This window comes from Eimeria acervulina, genomic scaffold (assembly GCF_000499425.1).
Source record: "Eimeria acervulina Houghton genomic scaffold, Eah_scaff62, whole genome shotgun sequence".
Taxonomy (NCBI): Eukaryota; Apicomplexa; class Conoidasida; order Eucoccidiorida; family Eimeriidae; genus Eimeria; species Eimeria acervulina.
The window spans coordinates 5,796-29,423 of record NW_013549686.1 but is presented as its reverse complement, the minus strand read 5'-3'; the positions used below and the strand labels follow the sequence as shown (position 1 = coordinate 29,423).

The 23,628-nt window shown below is 51.6% G+C and overlaps 5 protein-coding genes across 5 annotated transcripts; 2 read left to right on the top strand and 3 right to left on the bottom strand.

The window, feature by feature from the left end:
- Window positions 1-1,653: 1,653 nt before the first annotated feature.
- EAH_00011540 (14-3-3 protein, putative) lies at window positions 1,654-3,608 on the top strand (the record flags this gene model as incomplete). Its single annotated transcript, XM_013394831.1, has 4 exons — window positions 1,654-1,732; window positions 2,514-2,824; window positions 3,040-3,324; window positions 3,447-3,608. 4 exons carry the CDS (start codon window positions 1,654-1,656, stop codon window positions 3,606-3,608), a joined length of 837 nt encoding a protein of 278 aa, XP_013250285.1.
- Window positions 3,609-5,742: 2,134 nt separating this feature from the next.
- EAH_00011530 (microneme protein 7, putative) lies at window positions 5,743-8,636 on the bottom strand (the record flags this gene model as incomplete). Its single annotated transcript, XM_013394830.1, has 8 exons — window positions 5,743-5,792; window positions 6,060-6,125; window positions 6,349-6,585; window positions 6,790-7,050; window positions 7,253-7,390; window positions 7,754-7,879; window positions 8,244-8,378; window positions 8,615-8,636. The coding sequence occupies 8 exons, from the start codon at window positions 8,634-8,636 to the stop codon at window positions 5,743-5,745; spliced, it is 1,035 nt and encodes a 344-aa protein (XP_013250284.1).
- A 2,432-nt stretch (window positions 8,637-11,068) lies between these two features.
- EAH_00011520 (hypothetical protein, conserved) lies at window positions 11,069-15,709 on the bottom strand (the record flags this gene model as incomplete). Its single annotated transcript, XM_013394829.1, has 2 exons — window positions 11,069-12,819; window positions 13,066-15,709. The coding sequence occupies 2 exons, from the start codon at window positions 15,707-15,709 to the stop codon at window positions 11,069-11,071; spliced, it is 4,395 nt and encodes a 1,464-aa protein (XP_013250283.1).
- Window positions 15,710-17,166: 1,457 nt separating this feature from the next.
- EAH_00011510 (hypothetical protein, conserved) lies at window positions 17,167-20,418 on the top strand (the record flags this gene model as incomplete). Its single annotated transcript, XM_013394828.1, has 6 exons — window positions 17,167-17,934; window positions 18,169-18,252; window positions 18,460-18,708; window positions 19,124-19,526; window positions 19,655-19,936; window positions 20,309-20,418. The coding sequence occupies 6 exons, from the start codon at window positions 17,167-17,169 to the stop codon at window positions 20,416-20,418; spliced, it is 1,896 nt and encodes a 631-aa protein (XP_013250282.1).
- Window positions 20,419-21,722: 1,304 nt separating this feature from the next.
- EAH_00011500 (hypothetical protein) lies at window positions 21,723-22,496 on the bottom strand (the record flags this gene model as incomplete). Its single annotated transcript, XM_013394827.1, has 2 exons — window positions 21,723-22,206; window positions 22,399-22,496. The coding sequence occupies 2 exons, from the start codon at window positions 22,494-22,496 to the stop codon at window positions 21,723-21,725; spliced, it is 582 nt and encodes a 193-aa protein (XP_013250281.1).
- Window positions 22,497-23,628: the final 1,132 nt, after the last annotated feature.

The window sequence follows — 23,628 nt, the reverse complement described above, 5'->3', positions numbered from 1 at the left end:
TCAAACATAGACGATACCGACAATAAGTGTAGATATTCATGAGTTTTAAAAACGAAAACGTTTCTACACGAACACGACGTTCATTCACTGCCCGCCCCTGTCACGACGAAAGCCGCAAGTGGATGCTCTCCAAAAGCCGACGCATTCAGCATGAATTGTTTTCGCAGCAAGCATTTTCAGCTGAATGACTTGAGAAAACTGTTCTCATTTCAACGTGACGAAACGCCTAGTTTTTGGTCTCCCACCCGCCTTAGGGCCGTAGGGAAAGCCCTGATCTATCTTCATTATTCAAGCGATAAAAGGTTGAATACATGGCGAAGATTTTAGGGGGAATATGTAAAAGCTTTGTCCCCTTTTTTGCCTGCCGCCTTCAAGGATGGGCAATGCTACAAATGAGGCAGCTGCTGGGGTGGCGATCGTAGATGGGACCTGATACTCTCATGTAACATGCTTGTGCCAAACGATTGCCGTCGTTCGTAGACAAGGACCGCTGTGAGTTGCAGTGAAGCCAAAATACTTTCAGTAAGAGTTTCCCAGAAGTATATGACCCCCCTATTCAGTCTTGAATCATCCTGGTAGCATCACCACAAGCCCTTGGGGGTGGTGTGGAGAGCAGGCGGCCTCTCTCGGGCTGCAGCACTCCTAGCTGTAACGCCTGCTGCAAGGCATCCCATATGCAAGCATATCCAACCGCGTCTTGATGCATGCAATAACACACTACAAAAAACGTTAAAGATGTACTTGGCTGTCAGTAACCAACCTGCAGATAAGTAGAAATAAATGTAGCAGCCTCAGAAAAGCCCTTCTGCACACCATGCAACGCCTTGCACACACTAACTCAACTGCAGACGACTGCAATCGTACACCCGATGGTCACGTATGGGGGCTTATATTACTAAAAAATTTAGTGCAAAAGGTGGTATCATAAGCCTGCAACCTGCTTGCGCAGTCTCATCGCTGAAATCACTGTCCAGGCTGCTGGTGAAGGGCTCCGGACCGATTCAGGCTCGTGGTGCTAGGGCTACAACTCGGACAGTATTAAACAATTTTTAAAGATTCATTATAACCTATGGTGACGGAATGCTGCACACAATGCCGAGCACGAAACAAATGCAGCCGCCTGTGGGGGGGCATGCAGTTAGTGGGGAGAAAAGTGCAATTGGGAGTCATGAGGACCCCAGTGTGCATGCCTGTGTCAGAGCAATCATAAAACGTCTGGAATTCTAAAAATATAGCTAAATTCCAAAAAAGTAGCTAACACAAGACTGACCCTCTGCTCTAGATGCACCGGACGGAGCTGGGCCCAACTAACCCCCTCCTTTCGAGAAGCGTGTACGAAATAATCCTCTCACATGTGTGCAACTAGAGATGGAATAAAATGGGAGTGGATGTCCAGAAACTGCAACTATCGCATTAATACAATAAAATAATAATATAAGAGGCTCCCAACTGCGGGGTGTTGTCAGTTCAGCAGCAGCAGTAGCAGCAGCGGGCTGCTGCGTGCAGCGGCGGCAGCAGCAGCAGTGTGCGGATGAAGCGCCGTGCCGGCAGGCGGGTTGCTTGCTCACAGTTAAGCACTTTTGAGCCTGTAGAGTGACCTCTGACGGCAAATTTTATGTGCCTGAGCTCTTATTCTGGTGTCTCTGCCTGAAAATGATTGAGGACATCAAGACTCTTCGCGAGGAGCATGTGTACCGCGCCAAGCTCGCTGAGCAGGCGGAGCGCTATGACGGTAGGTCCCTGTTTCTGCAATTACACCGCAATGCGGGACATCGGGCACTGCATATTCCGTTATTTCATTCGTCTCCCTCGTTGAGATGGCACGTGGCTCAGGAATGCCTCCCCAGTGACGCTTTCGCGGGATGGTAGGGTATGGGTCGCAGGTGCGGCCAGCTGTAGGCGTTTTCCCAGGACGAGCTGTGCAGCTGAGGGCTCATTCGTCTTTTTTTAGAGGAGGATATTGCTTCGGCAGTAGAGATAGAGCCACTTCCGTCTCATCTAGCCGCTTGTGGACGAAAGGGGATGCGTAGCTGACCTGGCGCCGCGGCTGCTTCAGCATATTTGGAGGCCTTGGACGCTTCTCTGGTCGCAACTAGCAGATGCAAAAGCTCCACTTTGTGCACATTAGCGATGTTTTCTTCATCGTGCTTTCCGCGCTGCCGATGTTTCGAGCGCTTGCCAACTGGCTGTGCCGCGGCACCTGGGGCAGTTATTCGTAGGCGGGCTGGTGTAGCCTTTCTGCGTATTTGTCTTCGTAACGAACATGTCTGATGTGCGTCGTGTCGGGAGGGGCGTCTACGTTTTCCTAAAGAGGAGCTGAGCGCCTCAGGTGGCGAGGCCGGGGCGTGTAATGTCATGACATACCAAGATCCCTGCAGTCTGTTGATGCTTGTTTCCGCCTGTCGTTGGTCCATCGGAATGTGGATGTTTCGAGTGGGGCTGCCACCTCTGTGCGGTTTAAGCCGCTCAGTGTGGACGGAGTTTGTTGTTTTGCGGTGTTGCGCATGCTGCAGAGATGGCCGAGGCCATGAAGAACTTGGTGGAGAACTGTCTCGATCAGAACAGCTCCACCCCAGGTGGCAAGGGAGACGAGTTGACTGTGGAGGAGAGGAACTTGCTTAGCGTTGCCTACAAGAACGCCGTGGGAGCGCGCCGTGCTAGCTGGCGCATTATTTCTTCTGTCGAGCAGAAGGAAGCGAACAGGAACCACATGACGAACAAAGCACTTGCAGCTAGCTACAGACAGAAGGTTGAAAATGAGCTCAACAAAATATGCCAAGAAATCCTTACCCTGCTCACTGACAAGCTGCTGCCCCGCACCACGGTTCGTCCCTTGCCCACTGGCCGTAGGAAAGGAATGTTTATTTTGCATTCCGTGCATTCTGCTTGTTAATTATATTGGATTGTTTTGAGTGAGACTGGGGGTGTATCTAATCCCATTCGCTACCACAACTTGGATTTCAATTTGCACCTGCATCGCCCTCAGCGTGAACCTCCTGATGCGACTTTTTTGTTTTGCTTTGGTCGGGTCCTTTTCAGGATTCTGAGAGCCGTGTTTTCTACTTTAAGATGAAGGGGGACTACTACCGGTACATTTCTGAGTTCAGCAACGAAGAAGGGAAGAAGGCATCAGCAGAACAGGCCGAAGAGTCGTACAAGCGTGCGACGGACACCGCTGAAGCAGAGCTCCCGTCTACGCACCCAATCCGTTTGGGTCTGGCCCTGAACTACTCCGTGTTCTACTATGAAATTCTCAATCAGCCGCAGAAGGCTTGTGAAATGGCCAAGCTGGCTTTTGATGATGCAATAACCGAATTCGACAGCGTAGGTCTAGCAGTCTTTAGAATTCATGTTTTTCCAAATTTAGCGCGTGAACCAGCGCTGGGTTCATTCGCTGCTTTCGATCTATCGCGTCCTTGTGTTTGGTCTGGTTTGGGCTTCCACAGGTTTCCGAGGAGTCTTACAAGGATTCCACTTTGATCATGCAGCTGTTGCGCGACAACCTGACGCTCTGGACCAGTGACTTGCAGACGCAGGAGCAGCAGCAGCAGCCCGTGGGCGAAGGCGCCGAGGCGCCCAAGGTGGAAGCTACTACTGAGCAGCAGTAGGCTCACCAAGTCACAGTGTTGAGCACAAGGACGCCGACACGGTGGCGTTTATTATCAGCTTGTTATGGTGGACGGCTTTCTCGTATTTAATCCCAGCATGATGTACATTTTGTGGAAAGGGGGGTGGCTCGCACAGCATGCATTTACATACCAGATGGGCGTGGATATTACACTTCGAGATAACAACGATTTGCCTGCGCGCTGCGGGCCCGAGATATTTACCGGCGTTGCATCGTTGTTTGGTGCACAGTATAAGTTATTAGCCGGCCAGAGACGCATCCCTGAACCGTTTGCTTCCGTCGCTCCACGACTACACCCAGCAGCACTTGCTTGTATATGGCGTTTAGCGCCTTTGCCACGTTGACTAGCGTCAGATTGCTAGTGCTCCCAGATCAAGCTTGCCGACGAGACGGAAGAGAAGGGGCGATCTGAGGAGGGGCGTGGTATACGATTGTGCACAAGCCTGCAAAGTAATGAGCAGTAAGCTTTGAACGGTAACGCGCTGCCGAGTTGCTCCAGTGGGGCTCCTTTCATTTGGCTGCAGAGGGGCTTCTGCGCGAGCGACAGTCTTGTAAGCTGAGGCACATCTGTTGAGGTGAAGGGGCGCTCGCAGGCGTCCTCTCCTTTTTCTGATTGTGCTAGGCAGCGAACTCGAATCAGAGTGCGTCCTGCAGACGTACAGGCGCCGATTACCAAATGATCGCAGGCGATGTCGTTGTCACCGTTAGGAGAGGTCTGCAGTATAGGGAGTAGGAAGATGCGTAGTAGTGCAGTTCAATACAGCGCGCAGGAGGCAAATAAAAAGGATTGCTACTTGGCGGGTTCGAACAAGTGAAGTGGGAGGCAATTGTTCTGTGTTCACAAACAGAAGTTCCAATGTTACAGTGGATTTAGCTGTATCTTTTTAGCTTTATTAGGTCAGGCATGCAGATGCTGGTAAAGATAGAGCGTATGCATGTTCCATAGAAAGTACTTCTCCCACGTTTTAACTGCATTCGAAGTATGCAGGTAAACAGTTCGTGAATGTTCTGTGGGCTTGCTGTAGGATGTCAATTTTTCAATAGAAATTTCGTCGGTAGAGGCATTCCGGTAGCACTGTGCTCCTGGGAAAATAATAATTTGGCATGAGGAGGGTTTAACATGAGGTGCTTCTGCACTATGCATACATCAGTCCCGGAACATTTCTTTTATTAGGTGCATCGCGATTAGTCCCAAGCAATAGACCGTCCCAGTGCAGTGCTGGTGCCGTTAGGCGCTGCTTTTTTCTCGATCGAATACATGCTCAAGCAACAGAACCCGAAAGCATGGAAGCACAAATTAGTCCGAGGCAACATTGGCCACTTCACAGCGACCAGCCTCAAACTGAACTTCTTCCATGTATTAAGCAACAGCGATTTTGTTTCGTAGGTTTCTTCCCTCCCGGCTACTGCATTCCAATGCTACTCTAGCTTTCGTTCCTGCATACTTGAGAACAATAACGGAACTGGCAACGCCTTTACGCGTGTACGGAAAAGCTCAATCCAGATATTGTTCAGCTTGCCCTGCAGCGCCACTGCACTACACAAGCTAGCTGCCATTCATTCCTTGCACTTTGCTGAGCCAGTCCTGGAGCAGTGCAGAAACTCGCCGTTTCCCACAATGAACATGAAGTGATGACACTAGTGGATAGCAAGCACCGGCGTGGCAAGCACATGTGCGTAACTAGTGAGGCTTGTGAAGGCGCGAACCAAAAAGGTTTTCGGTGCTGGAATATCCAGACTGATGAAGGAAGTGGAAGGCGCCATATAACCACTTACTAGGTCACTTATGTTTATTGGGCACAGAGTCAGTGACCAAAGCAAGGCATGCTGTGCAGCAAAAGCGGGTCTTTCTGGATTAAGGAATTCCTGTGCAGCTAACTTCCATCAGATGTAATGCAACACAAACGCCCATTCGCTCACAGCCCTTTTCGCCAGTCCAGTGAATCACCCCTCGCACAGCGGGATGCATTCAAATGGGATGAACAAGAATAGTGTCGGTAATGTTCGTTGCACAGATTCCCCGGCAAAACACAGAAAATCACAGTTGTTCCTTTCATCTTCACGAGATGCCATGTGGGCATGCGAATAATAGAGGTTTCCTGTTTTCAGATCTGTCAAGCGTAATAGCCTTGTGTAGCACCGTAGTTGTAACCTTCCCCGATATCTGCAACATAATCAAACGCAACCATCGTCGCAGTCAAAGTACTTCATCACAATTTTCTTATAATTGGCTGGCAGTATTATTACTAAACAAAAAATACAAAGACTGGTACTTCAAAATTGACAACTTTATCTCATAATCATAGTACATCTTTTGCATTGACGTCTTGCATGCCATTTCCATGTATTCATGGATGGATTGCCTTAGCACTGCTGAGTTTCTTCGTTGGGTGTTAGCGATGCTTTTCCACATTCCAAACTGCACACGCACCTTGTTCAGCGAGTAGGTCTTCCTCGTTCTCCTCGCTTTTCCTTATAAACCGTTTGTACAAACACCCTGAAAACACCGTACAATGCACGTATGTTTAAGCTAAAGCGAATAAAATAAATATTGCATTCGGTGCTGTGCCCATCACAAACAGGCCTCCACCTCATCAACCGCAGCCACTAGGCTATCGTGTCGCACGCTGAGGCTGCAATCTGTATTCCCCCCAAAGGAAGAAGGAAGGAAAAGGGATGATGACGGGAAGACGTAAAGGGTATGATCAGTGGAAACGCACACAAAGTGCCTCCAGATATCAGTATGAGCACAATGGTGGACAAGACAACGACCGCCCAAATCCAAGAAGGCGTATCGCTTGTTGAACCATTGGTAAGAAAGACGGCGAGTTGTTCAGAAGACGCTTTGTCTGCGCACTCCCATATTCCTGCCTGGGTTGTGCTCTTTGTGCAGTATTTGTAATTGCCGCAAGTCAGACCCAATGCCTTGCAAGCAAGATCCTCGTTCCCCGCCAGTGCTGCAGGTCCACCAGAACGGTCGACAGCAGTGGAATGAAATGCATGCAACAGCCAGCATCGTTTTCCTATGCGCTTCCTCCTCACCCCCCATCTTCGTGCAGATTTAAGGCACCTACTGAATGCATGCATGTATGCATGCATGTAAATAGTGCACTATATGCATTGACTGCACGCACACATACATCTTGGGTATTCATGCTTACGCTCGCATGTGTTGACTGTTCCAACTCCGCGGAACCCCTGTATGCATTCACACTTGAACGAACCGGGCACCAACGAACAAGCGGCGAAGACGGTATCGCAGTCATTCTTCCCCGTGCCGCAGAAGTCCTCAGTCACGCAGCCACTTCCAGAAGAGTCGGGTTCAAACCCCGGTCCGCATTCGCATTTATATGAACCCGCTAGGTTTGTGCAGATGGAATTCGATGGGCAAATGGCTGGGTTCTCGTTGCACTCATTGATGTCTGCCGCACCGACACAAGAACATGCGTACAAGAGGTGCAGAGCTGTGTGTACTGTAAATGAACGACTCCATACACTCACACAGCAGGAAATACCAGTCAAACGAAACCCTGAAATACTTCCGTACACTCAAACACACAAAAAACCACCGTATTGTAGTGCATTCTCGCTCTTCCGTTCCTAGGCGCTTTGTTTAGAGCTAACCTCTGCATGCAACTCCGGGTTTGTCTCCGTTGCCCGTCCAGCCTTTGTGGCATTTGCACAGCTGCTCGGCTCCATCGAGGTTGATGCAGTCGCTATTTTCATCACAGTTTCCCCTGTTTGTTGCGCATTCGTTTATATCTACGGACAAAAAAACACTTCCAAAGTGCTTTGGGTACTGGTAAAACTCATCCTACCCGGGTTTACGTACGGACACGGCAGCTGATTCAAAGGCTCTGAGTGTCACCACCAACACCTATTGACACTGCAGCGGCTGCATGCAATCAAATTCCAAGCGAGATGAGAGTAATCGGCTGTAAAGAGCCAGCTAGGCGGCAAGAAGATGATACTGTTATTCCTCCGTTTCGGAAGCGGCAGGTGCAGTTTGCTATGTATGTGCAGGAGACAAGAACTGCTCTGGCAGTAAGAGAAACACGAACCGGAGACAGAGCGAGCATAGATACAAAACGGAGAAGGGACATACACAAAAAGAGACAGCCTCACCAACGCATATTCCATCTTTTTCGTTGCGGTAGGGGCCACACCCACAAGTAAAACTACCAGGAGTGTTCACACAGTCCCCCCCCTTCTGCTTGCAGTTGTCCAGGCCTTGAGCGCACTCGTCTATATCTGCACCATAAACACAAACCCAAGGCTTCACTACTAAATAAAAAACACAAACAATTGTATTTACACCTATATGTATGAATATCACATACAATAGGAATGCGTACTGGAGCCTCCACAAGTTGATTGCAAAATATGTAATTATTCTTGCATCAATAGGCATATATACTCATATAGATCATAAATAACAAGTGCAGCAACAGGCACAGAAGGAAGTAAGCTCTCAGATGTACAGCAAAGGCTGCGTATGCAGAGCTTTCCTCAGTCGTGTCCCCTTTCATTTGCGTGTAACTAGTGAATGCATCCCTCATCAATTAATAGTAGTAATTGTAACAATGCAACACGTAATAATTCAAGTGCCGCTTACCAACACACGTAGAGCTCTGGTTTATACCCTGAGGGCTGAAGCCCTTCTGGCAAGTACACCAGAACCCGTCGCCTGATTGACAAGACTCGGCGTGTTCAACTCTTTCGCAGTGTGCATATCCTCCGGAGTCGCACGCTGCAGACGAAGCCACAGCCACAGCCACATATGCATGCATGAATACACGCGGTATTAATTGGAGAGAAAAAGATGAGAAAAAATGAAGGATATATTTAACTTATGTCTGTCGCTCCCTCCTACCGAACGGGCCTTCCGTACTCGTGCCTCAGGCACCACTAACATCAGGCTTCTTATCTGCATGCAGCTGCAGCCAGGTCTTCCTCTCAGCTTTTAAACTGTACTTTAAAGCTCACGAGTGCTGCTTTTGCCTCCCATGGCTCCCAGGCGCCGCAGGGCAAGGTCACCGGGCAGCGCCTGTGGCCTGGCGAGAGGTGTTTGCGGCCAGTTGAGGAGCCTCCACGAGTTCCTGACTGCAGCTGCGCAGACAATAAGGGGTGTTCATGGAAAAATGAAGAAAAAAGAAGAACCAACGGATACCTTAGAGCCGCGCAGCAGCCAGCACGCAGCATCGAAGGGTGGGTGGGCGGGCGGTAGATCGCTGCGCGTACGCAGCTGGGGTGTACAGACAGTGCAGCAGTTTCCTCTAAAATACTCAAGCACACCATGAAAATACAACAGGGAAGCAAAAGAAAGACGGAAAACCCCTTTTCAACGGCAATCACAAACGCCCGCTGCAGCACGCTACCTGCCAGTCCTTGAATAGCTACATCAAGATGGCTCGGCAGCCTGCAACAATCAATGCATGCCCCTCATATGTTTTTTTTCGCCCTTTATTTGCTTTATTATTTTCACTGGAATGTAGTAAACTTCAATTTTTCTTATTCTTCAACATGTTTCTAAAGGTTTAAGGTGGGGTAGAGGGGGGTCGCAGCAGCCACCCAGTGGTCTACAGCTCCGCTTACGTGTCTGTCTGACTGTATGCGGGACTTGCTGCTTTGATTATTTATTTGTAATTCATTTTTAATTTAATTATTTAATTTATAAAGAAAAGCTCGTGCAGTGCCCCGCTGCGCAGCAGGCAGCGGGAGCTCTAGATACTGCGTATCATCCCGATTCAAGTCTAAGCAAGGGGTAAGTGAGTTATTTACATCTATATATGAATAAATAAGTGTAGACTCAACGCTTTATTATATTCATTTCACGAGCATATATGTGTTTTCGACTCTGTATTCTCTAGATCTATACATGCATATAATATGCCATGATGTAATGATCATATATAAACATGGCAGACACTGCATCATCATATGCATTAATATCCATAATATTGCATTCACCCACCATATATATATATATATATATGACAGTCTAGCATTAAATATATGTAAATAAATATATCTGTATATATATATATATATGTATATTTACTATGGTATTATCATCACATGACTGTATTGTCATAATTATTCATATAAAGATGGGAGTATGGGATGATTTCTGTATCACATACATTATATATATATGCATATGCCATTATACCCACATATATATTTTAAGTACATATATATTGTCGATAGATGCCAATTCTTTGTTCTCTTGGACTTCTTCTGGGGGAGAGAAAGACGCTCGCTGCAGGGGGCTCACCTAAAGTTTTTTTGTTGCTGCTGTAAGAAATGCATAGTTCAATGCAACTCTTAGGATGAAGGAGGAGAAGCAGCATATTTGTTTGTCCTTAATTTACTACAGGCCGCTCAACATAGCAGGACAAATGTATATTACTGAGGCACACATCTTGATACGAAACGAGGGAGTTAGAACAACAACAATAGTAATAATGATAATGATAATAATAATAAATAATAGTAATAAGAATAAACAGTAGGTACTGAGACGGAACACAAACATCACAGCAAATAACATACACAGGGCAAGAAAGGGCAGTACGTACACCTGAAACGAAGGCGTCCTGTTGTCTGTATTGCGCATGCATAAAGCATGTGCACATACATGCATTAACAGAAATCTAGCAGACATAAATGCAAAGCCATCACAATCTGTACAGCATTATCTACGAAGAGGAGATGCCATAGAAAACAAGGCCTGCATAGCCGGTGTGTTGTACTCTCTTGCAAGCATGGCATGCATGCCATAATACGCGTGCATGCTTGCATGCATACATGCATGCATGCATGCCATGATACGCATGCATGCATCCTATGATATGCATACATGCATGCATGCATGCAATGATACGGACGCATGCAAACATGCGGCGTAGGGTTCATGCATGCATGTACAGTTGAAGTCGTTGCATGCAACTGCCTTAAAACGTGGAGCGAGGAGAGGCATAGAGGCACTTCGCGTTGTCTCCTTCGTGCTGTCTCTGCTGACAAGAGAGACAGCACAGCCCCAGTGTGGCGGCTGCTCTGCTGCTTCCTTATCAAAGGCGAGAAGCCCCTGCTGCCCTAAACCTTCGGCTCCGGCTGTATGCATCAAGGCACCCATGATTCTGCTACATGCAGAACCATACATGCATGCACGCATGCATGCATGCAGTTGGCGTTTCTGGGGCTTTCTCTTGTGTTCTGTTTATTAGCGAGAAGAAAGCTGGCCTGAAGTCTGATGCTAGCTGCTGCGGCTTATATACTCGCAGGGGCTGCAGCCGTGCAGCAGCAGATTTAGAGTTTCAGGTGTACGGACAGCTGCCGGCAGAGAATGTACTCCCACTCAGGCAAAAAACAGAAATGCAAAGGGAGACAACTGTCTCCTCTTCCCCATGTGAGGAACGAAATAGACAACGGGGGCTGCTAACCTTTCTGCTGCTTGCGCTGCCGTTGCCGCGGCTGCTGCTGCTGCTGCTGCTGCTGCTGCAGTTCTTGCTGCTGCTGCTGCTGCTGTTGCTGCTGGTCGGATTTGGTGTTTTGCTGGCTTCGTGCTGCACCATCGTCTTCATATTGATCAGGGAGATAAACACTACCGAAGAAGCACCGCGTTAGGTAGAGGCCTTCCAGCTGCTGCTGCAGCTGCAGCGCCTCTTCACAGACAGCAGCGGCGACGTTCTCCTGTTGCGAGTTTTGATGCCCGCCTTTCTGCTGCTGCTGCTGGTAGTCTTGCTGCTGTTTGTCTCCTGCCCTTGTGGGGTAATCTTCTGGTTCTGTCTGCAACCCTTCTTCCTGGCCTTGCGCAGCAAATTCATTTGCTGCTGCCTCCGCGTCTGCTGCGCTGCGCAGCACCAATTCCTCTGTAGAGATGCCGCAACCCGGCACTCTAACAAGCCCTAAATGCCCTAGTGTACAGACTGCAACGCCGAAACGCAAGAAGAGGTGCTGCAGTAGCGACGGCTTTTGGTTGCTTAGGCAAGAAAGAGATGCTTCAGCCTCTCGCTGCAGCGCATGCAAACCCTCTCTTTCTGCTGTCTCCTTTTCTGCTCTCTTCTTCTCCCCTGTCTCCTCTTGGCCTATCTCATTTTCTATTGTCTCCTTTGCGGCTGCTGCGGCTCTCTTAGAGGCTTTTGCAGGCCGGTGGGGGGCTCCGGAGGATACAGAGGCATGCTTCTGCACCTGCTGCTGCTGCTTCTGCTGCTGCTTGCGGGTACGCAGTTGCTGCTGCGTATACACCTCAACTACGTCGGCGCAGAAGTAACAAAACAGAGACCAAAGGGAAATGCGGCGGCTTCCGAAGGAAATGCGGCGGTAGACAAGGCTCGTATCATCAGCAGCAACAGCAGCAACAGTCTCTCCTGCTGCTGCTGCTGCTGCTGCTGCTGCTTGCTGATGATATTCCAGGGCGCTGCCGCTGAGGCAGGCCAGCTCCTGCAAAACTTCGATAGGCCGCAGCGGCAGCAACCTGGCTACGGTATCTGCTGCTGCTGCTTCTGCGCGGTGTATGGGGGCTTTAGGTGCTGCTAGTGCTGCAGCAAAGTACTGCGGCTGCTCTGCTGCAGCAGCAGACAAGGACCATACACCTAACTCGCACCCTAAAGGATGCCACTGCAGCAGTGGGAGCACACAGTACATCAAACACTCCCTCGCCCACCGTTGAAATTGGTTGCAGAAGGTGCTGTCAATGCTGCTGCTGCTGCTGTTGCTGCTGCTGCTGCTGCTGCCAAAGCCTCCGGAGACCGAAAAAGGCGCTGTGCTGGCGCGCCTCGCAAGCCCAGAGACAAACGCAGGGGCAGCCTGCTGCTGTCCCCGCTGCTGCTGCTGCTGTTGTTGCTGCTGTTGTTGTTGCTGCTGTTGCTGGTGGCAAGTAAGTTGCAGCTTCTCCATGAGTTGGTTCATCTTCTTGAGGAGCTCGGCAGCTTTGCCGATTTCTCCTGTCCGTTGCTGCTGCTGCTGCTGCTGCTGCTGCTGCTGCATGCGGGTCTCGAGCTGCAGCAGCAGGGCCCACTCTCTCGCTGTTTGGCGGCTGAACTGCTGCAGCGCGAGCAGCAGCGCATGCGGCACTGCAGCAACTTGACGCGTTGTCGCAGCAGCATTGAGTGCTTCTGCTACCAACGTAGACACCAAACTCCCCACAGAAACGCAGGCCCCAGCGATCCGCTGCAGCTCCTCGCAGACTGCGGCAACACAGCAGCAGCAGCAGCAGCACGATAGCAGAAACAACACAAAAAAGACTATTTGCAGCAGCATCAGCGGCAACACGGCAGCAGCAGCATCAGCAGCAACAGCAGCATCAGCGTCAGCAGCAACATAACAGCAGCAGCACTAGGAAACCATCCTAGCAAGAGAGCATGCGCAGCACGTCAGCAGCACAACATCTGCTGCTGCTGGGGTGTCTATTTGCTTCTGCATACAAGACATACTGGGGCTGACGACTTGTGCTGCAGCAGCAGCAGAAGAGAGCTGCTTCCCCTGCAGCAGATAGTCGTGGTAGCCTGGGGTCCTGCTGCTGCCCCCTAATATCTGCAACAGCAACTCCACCGCTCGCAACGTGCTGCTGCTGCTTTCTTGATTGCTGAGAGTAGCAGCAGACTCCGATACACTGAGAGCGAAGGCTTGCCGCTGCAGCAGCACGTGCTGCTGCAGCACCACCAGCAGCCGCATGCCTATACCTGCTGCTATGCGTCGCTCTAGCACCTGCACTGCAGCAGCAGGAAGCACCTCCTGCTGCAGCGCAGCGCGCCGTCTGCTGAGTGGCTGCTGCTCGTCTGCTGCTGCAGATACACCCGAAGAGTCCCACCAATGCTGCAGCAGCTTAAGAGCCTTTCTTATGGGTGCGCACGTTGGGGTCTTTGTGCATCCCTCCTGCCCCTCCACCTGCTGCTGTTGCTGTTGCTGCTGCTGCTGCTTCTGCAGCTGACGCTGCGCCTTCCACGCTCTGCAGCACGGAGCCTCGAGCTTTGCTGCTGCTGTTGCGCGCAGCTCCGCATGCAGCAACCGAAACTTCGCTATTTGCTGCAGCAACACTTCTCCCTGCTGCGGCGTCATGACAGCAGCAGCCAGCAGCGCCAGCCTCCTCTCAACTACATCAAGGTCTGCCTTCCCACTAGGTGCAGCAGCCGCAGCAGCAACAGTTGCTGCGTCAGCAGCAGCGCCGGCATTGCCTTGGCTGTTGCTGCTGCTGCTGTTGCTGTTGCTGTTGCTGCTGCTGCCTGCAGCAGCCACAGCACGTGCGTCGAGGGCTAGGTAGGAGAAGGGGTGGTCGGAGAAGAACTTATACAGCAGCATTTGAGAGATGCGCAGCAACTGCAGCGCGGAGGCGCCCTGATCTAGCAGCAGCTGCTGCAGCTCTTCTATGGCCGCTGCAGGCAGCACGAAGAGGCTGCTTGCAGGGCAGCACAGCAGCAGCTGCAGCAACGCGTCGTGTACAGCTGAGGGGCGCAGCAGCACCGCTGCATCCAGCTGCAGCAGCCTGAGCGCCTCAGGCTCCAGCAGCAGCTGCACTGCAGCAGCAGATGCTGCAGCAGAAGCCAGCACAACCACAGGAACGCCATACTCAGACCGCAGCAGCGACAGCAGCAGCAGCAGCTGAGAGAGCACACGAGGAGAGAAGGCCTCCAACTCCTCCAGCACAACGACCAAGACACTGCTGCTGCTGCTGCTGCTGCTGCTGCTGTTGCTGCTGCTGGGCTTTTCCGCAGGAGCATGGCTGCTGTCGTCGCCACTCTCTGCAGAAGAGCTCTCGCTGCTGCTGCTGCTGCTGCTGCTGCTTCCTGGTGCTGCTGCCCGCTGTGACCGCGTGCGCACCGCGAGGCCCTCTCCCTTGCTTCTCCATCTGCAGCAGAAGCCTCTGCTGTGCTGCTGCAGCAGCTTACGCCAGAGCTGCGCTAATCTGCTACTTTGGTCTGGGCCCCAGTAACCCCCTTCCTCCTCGTCTGCTGCTGCAGCAAGTGTGGGGCCCCCAATGCCGCCGTTGCTGCTGCTGCTGTCGTCTCCTGCTGCTCCCTCAAGACACCGCAGCAGTAGCTGCTGCTGCTGCTGCGCGCATAAATTCTCGAACTCTCCCCAAGCTGCAGAGGCAGCAGCTTCAGCTGCAACCTCTTCCGGGGCTCCTGCTGCATCCAATCCCGCTTCCTCCTCTTGTCTGGTGCCATTGCTGCTGCTGCTGCTGCTGCTGCTGCGGCCAATGCAAGTGCTGCAGCAGCTGCTCGCCTTGAGCTGCGTGTACACCGCACGCAGCGCTGCCTGGGCGTTGGTGCAGCAACTTGCTCTTAAAACAACTTGTCGTAAGAAGAGTTCGTCCTCGCGGTTGTCGTTGTTGCTGCTGCTGCTGCGGCTACTGCGGCTGCTGCGCCTGCCACCGCAGCAGCACTTGGATTGCTGCTGCAGCTGCAGCTGCAGCATCCGCACTGCCAATCGGTGGTCTTCAACATCTGCGCCTGCATGCATAATGACGACGGGAAGAAACTCAGAAAGGCCACTGCCTCCCCTTCTAATGCTGCTGCTGCTGCGGCTGTTGCTGTTGCTGCTGCTGCTGCTGGCTGCTGAGGCCTGCAGCAGCTCGAACGCCCCAACAGCTGCGTGGGTTCGCACGACTCTGCAGATGCTGCGCAGCTGCTCTTGCATTGCAGCAGAGACTGCTGCTGCTGCTGCCAGCAGCAGCGTCTCCTGCTGCTCCTCTGCTCGCCTGCAGCGCAGCAAAACAGACGGGACCTCAGCAGCAGAAGCAGCAGCGCCATCGTAGGGATATCTCCCAAACACAGACGGAACTACCACCGGTGACGGTGCTGGCTTGCTGCTGCTGCTGCTGCTGCTGCTGCTGTTAGGCGCTGCAGCATCTTCATCGTCGGTGTATTCGTCCAGAGCCTCCTCTAGCAGCTCGCTAATGAGCCGCTGCTGCTGCTGCTGCTGCTGCTGCTTCTGCTGTCTACGGCGAGCTTCTCCAGGGGCCCCCTGCAGGGCTCCTGCTGCTGCTACTAGAGGTGAAGGAGCGGCCTTTGGAGTGAAGACGCTGAAGCAGCAGGTTTGTATCTCTTCCGTTGCCTTGCGGGGGCCACCCCCAAACATAGCCCACGGGATAACCGGCATTTTAGCTGCTGCTGCTGCTACTGCTGCTGCTACTGCTGCTGCTGCTGCTCGCGCAGCTAATTCTAGTGCTGCTGGTGGTGGTGCTTCTGGACGAAGTAATGCGAAGTAGGCGACAGCGAGGCTCTTGCTGCCCTTGCTGCTCTTGCTGCTGCTGCTGCTGCTGCTGTAGCTGCTGAATGAATGTGTATGATGCGTCCAGCAGCAGCAACCCGGGGCCCCCCTGTGGGGTGTGGAGTTGGGGGGCTGAGGGTTTTCGCGTTGCTGCTGCCAGCTGATACGAGCAGCAACGCGAGGAGCAGGAAGGTTTAAACAGGGAATGAAGTTGCTGCTGCTGCTGCTGCTGTTGCTGCTGCTGCTGCTGCAGACGCTATACAGGGTTGCGGTGTTGCTGGGGTGGGGTTGCGGCTGCGGCTTGCTGCTGCTGCTTTGCCTTCATCTTCTTGCTATTAGGTTTGAATATAATTGGCACTTAGAAATTTTAATATATGTTAATTGCTATTTTAGTAATAAGAAGGACGAAAACGCAGACAAATACACACACCAGGGGCCCCACCAGCCCCGATACGCCGCACAGCAGCAAACCCTAAACCCTCAACCCTAAACCCTAATCACTAAACCGTATATAAAAACTAATAATAAGCAATAAACAATACGCAACAAACAATAAACAAGCAATACTAGACATTTTATTGCCTTTCTTCAGTGAAGTATTTGCTGCTGCTGCTGCTGCTGCTGCTGCGGCGCCGTCTTCAGCCCGCTGCAGCAGCAGCTAAACAACCACGCAGCAGCAGCAACCTTCCCTTTGCTGTTAAGTGCTGCAGCAGAGAAACACCTGCTGGGAGTAGCAGCGGCAACAGCAGCATTCACAGCAGCAAGAGCAGCAGCGGCAGCCGCAGCGGCTGTAGTAGTGCTGCAAGCAGCTGCAGCACGAGGAGCCTCAAGAGCAGCAGCAGCAGCATCATAGGCAGCAGCAGCAACACTAGTAAAGGCAGCAGCAACAACAGCACCACAACCAGCAGTTGCTGCTGCAACAGGGAAGGAGCTCGCAGGGGCAGCAAGCTGACGTTGCGGCACGCAGCCGCAGCAGCAGCAGCACAATTAGTAGCAGCAGCAGCATAAGTAGCAGGAACAACAACGGAAAACGATCTCACCCAGGAGCATTAGCCTCTCCCCCTAGCGGACTCAGCAGCAAACGATGAGGCAGCAGCAGCTGCAGCAGCTGTAGCAGCAGCTGTAACAGCTGCACTGCAACTTTCACAGCACTAGCTGCAGCAGCACGGGCTGCATTAACAGCAGCAGCTGCGGCAGGGGCAGCAACAAGTACGGTAGAAGCAGTATCCGGAACATCCACAACAGGAAGCTCCAGCAGCAGCTACTGCAGCAGCAACAACTGCAGCAGCAGCAACTGCAGCAGCAGCAGCAAACAGTTGCTAGTGATGAATACCCCTGAAGACATCGACGCGTTTTTCAACGCCCTTGTTGGTGAGGCTGCTTCTGATGAGGAGGCAGCAGGGAAGAAGGGCCAGCAGCAGGAGCAGGAGCAGGAGCAGCAGCAGCAGCAGCAAACGGGAAATGCAACGGTCCTCCCAATAGCCCATGCAGCACCTGCTGCAGCAGCAGGGGCAGCACCTGCTGCTGCTGATCCTGCTGCTGCTGCAGGGGGTGAGACTGTGTCGCCGAAGCTGCCTGCAGCAGCAGACCAAGCAGCTGCAGCTCCAGGATCTGCAGCAGCAGTAGCAGCACCAGCACCAGCAGCAGCGGCAGCACCAGCAGCAGCACAACTTTCTTCCGTGCCTAGTCCCTCTGCATCGAAGAGCTTTCAAGCCCCTCTGCTGCAGCAGCAGCCTCCTGCACAGCCGCTCCCCGCTGCAGCGGCCAGCAGCATCCCTATATCGCAGCCGCAGCAGCAGCAACAGCAGCAACAGCAGCAGCTGCCGATTTGCTGGCAAGGGCGAGAGCCCCCTGAACTGCAGTGCGAGCCTCCATACGCGTACGTGCCTCCATTATATGCTGGGCCAGCAGCGCAGCAGCAGCAGGGAGCAGCAGCGGCACAGCAGCAGCAGCAGCAGCAGCAGGCAGCAGCAGCGCAGCAGCAAGCGGAGACAGCGAATTTGTGCGTCTCAGTGGCTGCTGTGGGGCGGCTAATTGAAAGCAAACTGCGAGAAAATGAGCACATGCTCTTTGCTGTCCACGAAAACTTAAAGGTAAGCCCCAGCCCCAAAAGATGCATGCATGCATGCGTGCATGCATGCGTTCTTGCTGTTTCTATTTATGCTATTCTTGCTGCTGTTGATGCCGCTGCAGCTGTGGGGATGCTGCAGCTGTTGGTGCTGCAGCTGTTGCTTCTGCAACTGTTTCTGCTGCATTTGTTGCTGCTGCAGCAGCAACGGCTGCTGCAGCTGAGGCTGTGGTCTCTTCTTTGCTGCCTTTTGCTGCAGGTGGGCCGCTCCGGGGATGCCCTCTGCTACTTTGAACGCCTGCAGCAAAACCTCCTCTTCCTTGCCATGCTGGCAGATCAGCACGTCAGTCTGCTGCTGCTGCTGCTGCTACTGCTGCTGCTGCTGCAGCTGCATGCGGTGTGTTTGTCCCAGCCGCAGTTTGGGGCTCGTCTGGCCGATGCATGCGTGCATGCATCTTCTCTCTGTTGCATGCATGCATGCATGCACCTTGCCTTCTGCATGCATGCATAAATGCATGCATACATGCATGCGTTTGCGGTGTATGTGCAGCGGGGAGGTTTAAGTGAAGGATCTACAGAAGAGCAGCAGCAGGCTTTTGCTGCTAATCGAGATTTCTGGAGCCCGGAAGAACTGCAGCGCCTCCACCACGCGCTGCGGACGCCGGGGCAAGGTGAGCAGCAGCAGCAGCAGCAACAGCAGCAGCAGCAGCAGCAGCTGGGATGCGTGCTTGAGAGCGTCAAGGCCATGCCGCCGATGCTTCTGCTGCTGCTGCCCCGGCGTTTTTGCAGCTTTAGATTGGTATCTCTTGCTGCAGCAGCAGATGCGTGAAACTGCATTTGATGTGGTAGCTGTTGCTGCTGCTGCTGCTGCTGTTATTGCAGATCTGCAGCAACTTGCTGCTGCCGTCGGCAGCAAGAACTCTGCGCAAATCCTCTCCTACTTATCGCATGCAGCAGACCGCCACTTGATGCACAGAGCAGCAGCCGGGCCGGCGGGCACTGCTGCTGCTGCTGCTGCTGCTGCTGCTGGCTTAACGACGACTGCTGCTGGCCATTCTGCTGCAGCAGCTTCTGCTGCACCTGTTTCTCTCCCCGCAGGTGGTGTGTATTAACTCCTTTGTCCCCAATCACCCCGTCAATGCAGCTCTGGCATGGGTAGCTGGTGCTGCTGCCGGGCTTGTCTTGTTTTTGTTTTGTTTTGTTTTGGGGTTAAGAAAAAGAATGGCGTAAAGGAGATGGGCGATCAGCGACAGATAGTTTGGCTTCCTGCTGCTGCTGCTGCTGCTGCTGCTGTTGCTGCAGGGTCAGGAGCAGCAAATGCTGCAGCACGGACGACTCATTCAACACAGGATATTCAGAAGCAAGAGGATAAGCCGGAGCAACAGCAGCAGCAGCAACAGATGCAACAGCAGCTGCAGCAACAACCGCAAACGCAACAGCAGCAAACCCAGCAGCAAGTGGCGCAGCAGCAGCAGCAACAGCAGCAAAAACAGCACATCCAGCAGCAGCAGATGCAAATGCCACAGCAACAGCAACAAATGCAACAGCAGCAACACATGCAGCAGCAGCAGTTGCAGCAGCAGCAGCAGCAAGTGCCTCAGGTGATGCACCAGCCAGGTCCGCAGCAGTTCCAGCTACCGCAGCAGCAGCAGCAGCAACAGCAGCAGCAGCAGCGCAGCAGCAGCCGGGCACAGGGCCTGCAGGAGCTCAAAGCCTCCAAGTTATGCAGCCGAACGCGCTGATAGGGGCACCTTTGCTGCTGCAGCAGCCTTCACTAACAGCGCAGCCTCTACAGCAGCAGCAGCAGGCAGCAGCAGCAGCAGCAGCGGCAGCGGCAGCAGCAGCTCCGGGCGAGTCAATGCTGCAGAACGCGGGCCTCCCTCGTCAGCCAGCTCTGCCACAACAGCAGCTGTTGCAGCAGCAGCTGCTGCAGCAGCAACTGCTGCAGCAACTCCCAGCGCAGACACCGCAACTGCTGCAGCAAACGCCGACGCAGCACGTGCAGCTGCAAGAGTCGCATAGTTATAGTGAGCCTGTGTCTCCTCGCCATTCTGTTGCTTTCATTTGTTGCTGCAGCTCCGATTTGCTGCTGATTGTCTCTTGTGTCTCGTTGTGAGGCTATCGCTTTATGTTTGAAGCTGCAGCAGCTGCTGCTTGTTAAGAGTTGCTGCTGCTGCTGCTGCGGCCTCAGCAAACGCTGCTGCAGCAATGTTTGCTCCAGGAGCAGCTGCTGCTTGTTCAGAGCTGCTGCTGCTACAGCGTTTGCTACAGCGTTTGCTGCTGCAAGCGCTGCTGCAGCGGCGTCTCGTCTTGCCTTGGTGTATCCGACAACCCCCAGCCCCTGGTTTAGGGCTTATGGTTTAGTTTTTAGGGTTTAGTGTTTAGGGTTTAGGGTTTAGGTGTTATTGCTGAGGTGTATGGTGAGCTCCTTCCGCTGGAGTGGGGCGGCGTAGCAGCAGCAGCAGCAGCTGCTGCTGCTGCTGCATCAGCAACAGTGTTGAGGTTGTGAGGTATCTGAGAGGCGGAGACAGCAGCAAGCATTCTTCTGCTGCTGCATCTATGCGAGTTTGTTCTGTGTCTCTGTCTGTCTGTGGCGGTGGTGCTGCATTTGTCTGTCTCCTCTCATCGTCAGTGTGTAGGCGTTTATATATATATATATATATATGTAGCTATATATATATATATAGCTACATATATATATATATTTGTTTATTTATTGGTTTCTTTATATTCATTTCTATGCACCTATATGTGTATATATTTCTATATAAATATATGTGCATATATATATATATATATTATATATATATGCATATATATATGCTCTCCGCCTCTGTCTCCCTTTATGTCTCTTTCGTGGCTGTCTCCCCTCTGATTTATTTCTGTCTTATTTCTGTCTCCTTTTGTTTCTTTTCTGTGTCTTTCTGTCTCCTTTTTGTTTTCTGTCTCTGCTTTTTTGTTGTCTCCTCCCGCAAGACAAAGACAAAGACAAAGAAAGAGAGACAGATAAAAAGAAAGAGAGAGAGACGCAGAAAAAGAGAAAGAGACAAAGAGACAGACAAACAGAGACAAAGAGACAGAAAGAGGGGGAGACGGAGACAGAGACAGCGAGAGAAAGAAATAGAGAGACAAACGTAGAGAAACAGAGACAGAAACAGAGACAGAAACAGAGACAGAGACAGAGACAGAGACAGAGACAGAGACAAGACAGAGACAGAGACAGAGACAGAGACAGCAAAAAGGAGACAGACACACAGAGAAAGGAAGACAAAGAGAGAGAGAGACAGAGAGAAAGAGACAGAAAAGGAGAGAGAGAGAGGGAGAGAGAGAGAGAGAGAGAGAGAGAGAGAGAGAGACAGAGAGAGACAGAGAGAGAGACAGAGAGAGAGACAGAGAGAAGGAGAGAGACAGAGACAGAGAGACAGAGAGAGACAGAGAGAAAGAGAGAGACAGAGACAGAGAGACAGAGAGAGAGAGAGAGAGAGAGAGAGAGAGAGAGAGAGAGAGAGAGAGAGACAGAGAGAGAGAGAGAGAGAGAGAGAGAGAGAGAGAGAGAGAGAGAGAGACAGAGAGAGAGAGAGAGAGAGAGTAGAGAGAGAGAGAGAGAGAGAGAGAGAGAGAGAGAGAGAGAGAGAGAGAGAGAGAGAGAGAGAGAGACAGAGAGAGAGAGAGAGACAGAGCCACACAGAGAGAAAGACAGAGACAGAAAAAGAGAGACAAAAGGAGACAGAGAGAAAGACAGAGACAGAAAAAGAGAGACACAAAAGGAGACAGCAAGAGAGACAAAAGGAGACAACTGCATTTATTTTTTTATTAAAGCTTCATTGGCCTCTGAGCCCGAGTTGCTGGCGATGCGAAAATTTCGCAAACTTTCGAAAGAAAACGGCTGTGGGGTTTGGGGTCAGGCAGCGTGTGCTGCTGTGGCACAGGACTTTGCTGCTGCTGCTGCTGCTGCTGCTGCTGCTGCTGTTGCTGTTGCTGCTGCTGTTGCTGCTGTTGGGGTGGCTGTGGAGCTTCGCGCTGAGCTGTGGATTTCGTGGTTTGCTGGGAATGAGGAACGGGGGCTGCTGCTGCAGCGTCAGCAGCAGCACCAGCAGCAGGTTGTTGTTTAGGGCCCTGCAGCTGAGACGAGGGCAGCGGCCCTCTGCTGCTGCTGTCTGCGCCTTTAGCCTTCTGTGGAAGCCCTTTAGATGGGGTGTCTTTGTGAGTTGGGGGTTTGCTGCTGCTGCTGCTGCTGCTGCTGTTGCTGCTGTTGCTGGGCCCCACATTTGTCCCTGACTCCTCAGAGAGCTTCAGCCTAAACGGAGACGCAATGCAAACAGGTATCAGCAAAAGGAGGCAGCAGCAGCAAAAGGAGACAGAAGGAGACAACAGCAGCAAAAGGAGAGCGAAGGAGACAGCAGCAGCAAAAGGAGAGAGAAGGAGACAGCAGCAGCAAAAGGAGAGAGGAGACAGAAGAAAACGCAAACCAACAGCAGCAGCAGCAAACAATGCGACAGACACTGCAGCACCCGTACTACCATTGCTGCTGTTGCTTCTGCTGCTGCTGCTACTTCTGCTGCTGCTGCTGCTGCTGCTGAGTTTCATCCCTTGTTAAAGGTATTGTCTTAAAGGGTGATGGAGTGTACAGAGGCAGAAGAAAAGAAATTGCGGAGACAAAAATACAACAGATAAAGAGAGAAGACAGAGAGAGGCAAAAAGAGACAGACAAAAGGAGACAGAAGGAGACAAAGAGAAAGAGAGGTAAAGAAAGAGAGAGAAAAAGAATAAAACATAAACAAAGAGAGACAGACAAAAGGAGACAGAAGGAGACAAAAGGAGACAAAAGGAAAAGAGAGAGAAGCCGTTGCTGCAGACATAGGTCTAAGCATCTGTTGGGGTGTACAGTGCATGCAAAACCTCAAAAATATGAAGACGCAGACAGAGACTGCTAGCACCAGAGGTAGCAGCAAAAGGGGCCAGCAACATCAGCAACAGCAACAGTTCCAGCAGCAACAGCAACAGCAGCAGCAGCAGCAGCATTTGCTGCTGCTGCTGCTGAAAGCGCGTCTCTGGGGTTTCGCTGCTGCACGCCAAAAGGATTTGGTGCTGCAGCACTTCCTATATGTTCCTCACATATGGGGTGTACATACAGCTCGATATTTGCATGCAGATGCATGCAAATGCATGCATATAAGTGCATAGAAATGCATGCAAGTGTATGCATGGATTTATTTGAGTTAAATTTCCTTACCAAGCACTAGCTAAGACTTGATGAGCATTAAGCCGGCCTTCAGGGTTAAGCAGCAAAAGGCCCTGAAGAAGCGTCTTAACTTCTTCACTTAGCGACTGAGACACTACATATTCTCCAGCAGATATATTTGCATATAATTCCCTGCAAATATATACACCACAAACGCCAACAGTACACATACACACACACTCAAAAAACAACACGTACCCGTGTAGCAGCAGCTCAGGCTGCAGCAGCAGAGACTGCAGCAGCAGAGGCTGCAGCAGCAAAGGTAGCAGCAGCAGAGGCTGCAGCAGCAAAGGTAGCAGCAGCAGATGCAGCAGCAACAGAGAGAGAGAGGAGATATAGATGCGTAAATTGGTGTGAGTACTGACTGCAACATATATATATATATATATATATATACATATATATATATATATATGTAACAATATGTATAACAATATATATAACAATATATATGCATAACAATATATATACCTAGCT